Genomic DNA, 7,692 nt, shown 5'->3' on the forward strand with positions numbered 1-7,692 from the left:
TCTGGTCAACTGGAGCAGCAGTGTCGCGGTGTACGTCTGTTTTTCTAACTGATGTGGTCTAAAAATGAGGTCATGGTATAGTTTTGCTCTTGTCAGTTCATCGCATGAGAGGACCAAAATCTCTAGGCTACATTTCAATGTTTACCCAAGCACGTTGACCGCTTACATCATTTTGAACTGGTGCAAATATACAGTCCAAATAGTTTGTCAGTGATTCACAACTTCCACGAGCTTGAACACTTCTCTATCGATTGCCTTGTGCATACATTTTCTCGATATTTATCGTAGAATAAATACAATGCACTTTTTAAGAACCTGTGCAGAATGCTCAGGCGTACCGACGACGTTTGCAAGTTTGGAAACAATTAAAAGTGCTTATTCCAAACAATGCACATGATAAACGAGTGCAGCAGAGTTTGTGGTTGCACTTGAGTCGCTGCCAAAACATTTGGCAACACTGACCTTTGTCTTTCATTCTCTCAAAATGGACTTGACTTCCACCATCAATGCTTAGAGCTTCGTGCATTTCAGCCTTCACATCTTAACTCATGATAATCGGAACCACAGTGCCTGGTTGTCAATGAAGCTTCACGTCACCTCACATTATTTATTCATTTCTTTACTATTGTTTTGGTCAGCACGAGCCATGACTAAATCAAGTCATCTTCGTGTTTAAGGGACCTGTTGACTGCGATTTGAGAGCAGGATTATTGAAAAGAATGAACCCATCACTTTATTTTCATTTCGTATTAAAAAAATTAAAAAATGGCTGGACCAACGTTCATAAAAAAATTAATGTCCCTGTAATTCCCGTACATTTGGGTTCTTCATTCTCTGCCCAGCCCACATATAGCCGACACTTTTGCAGTGAATAAAAAGGAGCACCGTTTTGAAAATTGTTTCATGAAATCAACCAAGAAATCACTGATACCATTTTGGAAGTGCTTAACTGTAATAACTGTGTTCCATTAGTGTTAAAAAAAAAAAAAAACTCCTGCCAGCCTGCAATGCTACCTTTTTACACTCAAGATTTTAAATGGATGATTGTATCAGTCGTTGACTTTATAGTGATAGTTTTTACCAATGATAACTCAAGTGTATTTAAAACGGACGATTAGTTTTTGTGCAATTTAGAAGCAGTGCTCCGCATTTCTGATAGTTGAGACTTGAGAATGTGTAGTTTGAAGCCTTCTTGTGTGTGTGTGTGTGTGTGTGTGTGTGTAGATGAGCATTTGTGGCCATCATAGAGAGGAGGTGGAAAGAAAGCAGGAAGCTAACCAGCACTACACACATTTTATTGCCTTCCGGGCCAGGCTGTGGGAGGAAACACTAGTCTCAAAGTACGTCATGTCCGCGTTATCGAGCAGCCTGTTTTTATTGAGCATGTGACTTAGGGCGGCGGCCGTGGATTTTAAAAAGGACCAATGTGCTGTTTTTGACGCGCTGACACCGAGAAATAGAAATGACTATGCCAGTCACCAGAATAAATGACCTTTAATCGTCATCAAACAAAACATAGCAGTCTGGTCAAGTCAAAGAGAAAGAAAGCGCTGAAAGGTTTGGTGGCGAGTTAAACTCAGCACTGTGGTTCTTCACATATAAAACACTAGCGCCAGAAAGTATTAAATGTGTTCATGAGTGTTGTTGCTCACTTCTTGTGTTGAGCTCATGTCTCCCTCATGTTTAGTCATGTTGCTCAGCCTCCGTGTCGTGCAAACTTCTCCAATGCTATTTATTCTTCATACATGTCTGTTGAGGGAAAAGTACTGTAAAAAAAACAAACATTTAATTGTATGTTTAATCATATGTTGAGCCCCAAGATCAAATATACATGTATACAGCTTGATCTGCCACTCTGAGATTTTTGTCAAAGAAAAATGTGTCCATTTGAACCAAATGATTTTTTTTCTGGAGTTTCGGCTATTTTGTGAGGGGAAATGCCAATAAATTACATGGAAATTTATGTCACCGTCTTTTTCATGACTGTCTGATTTACACAGCGTCTTCAATATGTCAAGGTAATTCGGCTGTTTTCAGCAGAAGGCTCGGTCAAGTCTGACCGGGGCTCCGGTGCAGGCTGGAGGCTTCACTCCCTGAAATCATACAGCACATGGCAGCAACGTCCAAATGAATCTCTGCAGTCACAGGTACAAAGTATAATGGTCTATGGAGTTTACAATGCTGAGCCGTACTGCTTTTAATAGGACGATGTCGTGGAATTTTTAATACGACTGTAATCGTCACATCAACAACAAAAACGATGCATCATTTCTCACCTCGTAAAGTTGGCAAACCAAATGGAAGAGTGAGGACATGGCCTTATCTTCATACTCCTCCGTGAATTCCTGACAAATAGTTAATTTGGAGTATTTTGTGACATTGATTCACAATGGTTGGTCTTGCACATCAGTTAACTGGAGAGCAGATGGATGCAAATCAAATGCCTTTTTTTTTTTTTTTTTTTTTTATCAACACTGACTTACTCATATTTAATCTTTTTGGGACCCACAATGTCATTTTCTTGTTAATCACGCTCCATATAATGACTCATTTTTGTGTGTGTGTGTGTGTGTGTGTGTGTGTGTGTGTGTGTGTGTGTGCGTGTGTGTGTGTGTGTGTGTGTGTAAAACTTTGTAATGTTTTCTCATGTTGGACTCCCACGTGAAAACATTGTAAACCATTCTGATCACCTAGCTTGACCTTGACTTGTTGAGACGATTCCTTACCCCACTGAATGTAACCCAGGGGACGTGCTTGTGGGGAGGGTTCAGCGCTCTCGTCATGACCGCGTTGGCGTGCATCAATCTACGGCCCAGATCTCCCTTGACACAAGTGTCGATACTGACCCAAGAGATGGCGGGGGCGTGCATCTGAAGACACTACAACAGCAAGACACGCAGAAGGAGGCTCGAAATAGGACACGGATCACTCAAGGCTAAATCCCCAGCGAGCTCTTCTATTCTCAAAGCGATAGATGTGAAAGAACGCTTCTGTGTTTGTACGGTGAGGAGTTTCAATTTATTTTATGGTCGGCTGGACACTGGAAACGTATATTCAGTGAAATGGCAACAGTCAATCGGCACCACCTGGTTAGACTTCATATCAACATCCATAAATGTGGCAGCTAGACTGGCCGCTTTATCCTTCCCTCAAAGAAAACACTCACCGGCTGGGCTGCACTGAGAACGTCGGCAGCGGATTCCATGCAGTAGATAATGTGAAAAGCTGCAGGGCCGCACAAATGGAGGATGCAGGCCTGAGGGGAGGAGCAATTGATCAGACTTTTTTGTTTGTCGTTTTTACACATGTAACAATTATAAGTGCAAAACAAAAAAAAATGAGGTACCTGATTAAACATTTGTCATTAAATATCTCGATTTATTCCTTGTAACAAATCAAATTTAAGAGTCTTGATCGTATTAAATGATTGTTAATTATTATTCAATTCTGTATAAATGCAAACAAGTGAATTGTCTGATTTAACCATTTTAAGTGTTACTTCTTTCTTCTGTGTATTAGCTAATTGATGTGTCAAAAACATTTAAAAATTGAACTGACATAGTAAGCTTTTATTCAATCAAAATTAAATTCATTACAAATGCAAAACAAGTATTTGATTCAATCTTTTGTCCCTAAACTGGTTCACTGATGTGCACTTGTGTAAATATTTTTTTAAATTACTAAATTATTGAACATACATTTCACTTTTATTAAATAACAGGTTAATTATACTGTAATTACATCAATCATAACAAATTTAAGTGAAAAATAAATTTGAATAAAAAATATTATTTATTATATTCTTTATAGTTGGAACGAGCAGTCTGCTCTGTCCATTTAAAAAACAAACAAATCAAAGGTGTCCCTTGAGCACCCAAGTTTCCCCACCCTTGGATAAAATCATGCCTCACCTCAATCATGTTCCCATGGCATTCTGGCTCCCCATGCTGGCAGGTGAAGGTAGTATTGTCCGACACCAGTTCCTGCAAGGAAATACCATTTTGAAAATAACGATTTCTTCATATATAAGACTAGGAAGCACAAGAAAACAGATCGCCGCACCTTGGCGTTGCCATACGGCACCAGCGTGACATTCATGATGTCCTGCAGCATAGACCAGGTGGGGAAGAGCTGCTGAGTGATGAACGACCTGCAGCCTGGACACAGACACTCGTAGTAAAGAGCGACAGACACCGGAGGAGCCGCCTCCTTTGGACGTACGGCGCTGAGTTCCATACACTGCTTCTGCACCTGGGGCAGGGGAAGACGACAAACATGAGATGGCCCCACTTGCAGTGTTGTTGGTAACGCATAACTTCTAAATGTTCACATTTTCCACTCACAACTCATCTCATGCGTTACTTTCACCAGTCAAGTAATGACACTACAGTTCCTCTTAAAATATCACACAACCTTACTACACAAAGTACATTTACTTCTACTCGAAGATGATGTCAGCATTTTAAAGAGTAATAACCTTCGCCACCAAAGCGAGCTGCTATTAACTACTTACAACTTGCTGCAATGAGAAAAAAATTACTTCTCTGCCACTGTGTCTCCATCAAACATATTGCGCATACAATATAGTTAACCATTAATAAAATACAGTCGGACACCCGATTCCAATTCCATCGGACTCACTAAAGGCACTCAAATAACTACATGATGGAACACGTACAGTAAGAAAGGGAAATTCTAGTATGGTCAGCTTCAACAAAGTGAGGTATTGTGGGAGTCTTCAACTTCACATTCCATGTCATGTAGCCATAATGTCACGTTTTCCGCGAATTTATGACTCATCGCATGTCCATACTGTAGTACATCAACAGAGAGAGATTTGCGTTTCCAAGCTTGAAATCCAGACACTATTTTTGAGTTTGTGTCATCTTAAAACAAAAAGATTCAAGTTTGTTGCAAACACTGTACTGTCTACAGAGTGTTATCGAGCTTTAGGAACCCCCAGTATGCATTCAAGCTTAAATAGAAGATCCCACCAGATTTTGTGACTGCAGGAGGTCCCCCAAACTTAATAGTTATTCATTTTTAAACAATGTACATTATGTTAAGTTTTGCCATTACGACATTGACAGTTAAATATGTCAAGTTTAAAAATAAGTGCTTATTTTGAGTTTCAAATGTATTTATGTTAGGTGAAGTCTACAAAGACTGTCTTGATTTTTTTTAAAATAAAAACACAAGTAGCCCATCCATTTTAAGTGAAATCCAGAAAATTCTACTTTTTAATAATATAATTTTATGCAAATTATGCAATCCATCCATCTTCTATAGCGCTTGTCCTCATTAAGGTCACATTAATGAATATGACCAGATTAGGGCAAGTTTAAACAAGCCAAACCAAAGTAGCTAATAAACAACTTGGAGTTTTCAATTAACATAAAATGTTTTTGGAACGTGTGAGGAAACTGGATTACTGCCAACCATTCGGCTACTGTGCGGCCCGCAGAGAAAAACAGTCGAACAAAAAGTTCAAACATTCAGTTTGAATCCTAATTTATTGGTTTACTACGTTTGGGCCAGAAAAGCCCATCCAGTCACATGCAGAAACACTGTAAGGCCTTAAATAGCTGAAGCATGACTCTCATTTTACAACTGATCACAGGAGCTCCATTCAACTCAATCGGACTTAACCTCAAATCAGGTATACCGTTTCCATGAAAATTTCTGCATTGAGTAAGCAAGGGATGGACATCTGCCGGCCCATGACCATAAACTGAGCAGCCAAGAGTGGAAAATAACAAACATGTTTCTTCTTCTCCAGTGGACCTCCGCATAGCTGCGTCTCGGCACCGGTAGTTCCACTTTTTCAAAATTATTTTCAATTTATCTATTTATTCATTTTTGCACAAAATTAGTTTCACTTAATGTTGGTTATCTGTTCAGAGGTTTTGTGCTGCCCTTGAATGGTCATTTTTATGCAAGGGAGACCATTGTACTGGGGAAGGGTGGAGGTACGTACACACTATGTTGTTGGTTTTTGTTTTTTTTTTTTACATTGTTCAAATCCTTTGTTGTTGAAGGTTGGATCTTTTTTACAGTATCCCCATTGAGAGATGTACAACGGAAAAGTATTGTGGAAAAAATGAAATATACTAAGATACTATGATGTTAAATGGTTCAATAATAAAACAGACATATGCATGTATTTTGTCCAAATTTATAATGACGTTTTTATGTCATACATGGGGGAAAAAAAAGCGCCCATATGTCTGTGTTCTAGCTCAATGCTGCAACACTTTGTGCACTCACCTTGCATTCAACAGCAATCTCCAGGGAGCGACACCACTGCGATGGAGGATATCGACAAGAGGGTTGAGGATGAGATGAGGCTGCGCTCCAAACATGACATTGGAGGACGACCAAAAGAGCTGCAACAAGAGCCGGGAGCTTCATGTCGAGTGAATCGAGTGTGTGCTCCACACTGAGGCCAGACCCACACTATCTACTCAGTGCTCATCACTCTCCACTGACTACAGACACGTGTAAAAGACTGATGATGAGTTCACTGTCCCTCGTACACTACGTGCCTCATCGCGGTGACCAATTGTATAATAGTTGTATAATGTGGAAATTACCTGCAGACCTTGACTAGAGACATAAATAAAGCTGCGAAAAATACTACTATTGTATGAATTAGCATAATTTATGTTTATGTACAGCCTTTGCTACAGTTTTTGTTCAATTCTGTAAGAATAAATTGGAATGAGTGTTTCATTATGACGTTGAACGTGAGGAAAAGTATTCATCCGCCTCGGCACATTTGCTACAGTATACGTAAATAAATGCCTCTTTGAGCGCTCAATCTAGTGATTTTCGGCTCTTTTCGGTGATGCGGTTCATTTGGACCGGCTCAGTGAAAAGAGCTGGCTCTTTTTGGCTCTCAAACGGCTCTTTTAACTTTAGCTTTCTTTTAAATATTTATGACAAATTTAGCATACATTTTGATAAATGACTCGGTGAACTAAATATTGCACTCTACTGACTTCAAATAACAACAATTATCAAGCAAAGAAATGGCTTTTTACTTATTTTATTGAACATTAAAAAGGCTCCAAAAAATAAAAAAGCAACAAAATTAAACTTCAACCAACAACAATCAAACATACTGCATCATAACAAAAATAGTGAGTATTAACTGCAACAGCAGCAGTGAACAAAACAAACATAAGCGACTCCTTGCTTTATTTTAACAAACATAAGGTACTCCTTGGTTTATTTTAAATTTGCAGTCAACAAAACTAAATACTTCAACTTGGAATACTTCAATTTGTCCAGTCTTTGAGAACACCCTCTCTGACAGGACAGATGTTGCTACAATGCACAATCTACTCTCCATTACTTTGATCAAACGGGGGTAGACGGAAGCTCGGTATTTCCACCAGCTCAGTGGATCAGCTGCCCTTGAAATCTGTGGTTCTTCAAAATATGCCCTAATTTAGTGTTTTGTGTTTTTGCGCGCTTGGCTAATGCTGTCAATTAGTTTCAGATTGCTTGCCAAACGCCTTTGTAGTTTCCCGGACAGTAGGGGGCGATATGAACCAAAGACATCCAATTCACCAAGAAGAAGAATAAGTACAAGCACAAGAACGGTACAACATCTGGTTAAATGAGCAAGTTTTTCCGCTGTCCATAATCCCTGTTCTCAGTGAGTAATTTTAACATTTTAAACTGACT

General features: G+C 39.2%; 1 protein-coding gene and 1 long non-coding RNA gene across 2 annotated transcripts in view; one reads left to right on the forward strand and one right to left on the reverse strand.

The window, feature by feature from the left end:
* Positions 1-1,780: 1,780 nt before the first annotated feature.
* Positions 1,781-6,605, reverse strand: LOC109519043 (IFI30 lysosomal thiol reductase). The gene is made up of 7 exons (XM_019875319.1): positions 6,268-6,605; positions 4,063-4,251; positions 3,912-3,983; positions 3,167-3,256; positions 2,727-2,879; positions 2,277-2,345; positions 1,781-2,093 (listed from the first exon to the last, which is right to left on the reverse strand). Exons 1-7 carry the CDS (start codon positions 6,409-6,411, stop codon positions 2,034-2,036), a joined length of 777 nt encoding a protein of 258 aa, XP_019730878.1. The 5' UTR covers positions 6,412-6,605; the 3' UTR covers positions 1,781-2,033.
* Positions 6,606-7,628: 1,023 nt separating this feature from the next.
* Positions 7,629-7,692, forward strand: part of LOC109519134 (uncharacterized) — a 698-nt gene continuing 634 nt past the window's right edge. Inside the window, exon 1 of the long non-coding RNA XR_002168883.1 lies at positions 7,629-7,663. This is a non-coding gene — a long non-coding RNA (uncharacterized LOC109519134). The remainder of the gene's footprint in view (positions 7,664-7,692) is intronic.

The sequence above is a fragment of the Hippocampus comes genome, unplaced genomic scaffold (genome assembly GCF_001891065.2).
Source record: "Hippocampus comes isolate QL1 unplaced genomic scaffold, H_comes_QL1_v1.1 scaffold132, whole genome shotgun sequence".
Classification (NCBI taxonomy): Eukaryota; Metazoa; Chordata; class Actinopteri; order Syngnathiformes; family Syngnathidae; genus Hippocampus; species Hippocampus comes.

What these genes read in the sequence shown, in the direction of transcription:
- LOC109519043 (XM_019875319.1), bottom strand. Translation starts at nt 6,411, where the DNA reads ATGAAGCTCCCGGCTCTTGTTGCAGCTCTTTTGGTCGTCCTCCAATGT. An exon ending in AGATTGCTGTTGAATGCAAG is followed by an intron (nt 4,252 to 6,267) that starts GTGAGTGCACAA and finishes CCCCTGCCCCAG; the next exon opens with GTGCAGAAGCAGTGTATGGA. An exon ending in GCCATGGGAACATGATTGAG is followed by an intron (nt 3,257 to 3,911) that starts GTGAGGCATGAT and finishes TCCTCCCCTCAG; the next exon opens with GCCTGCATCCTCCATTTGTG.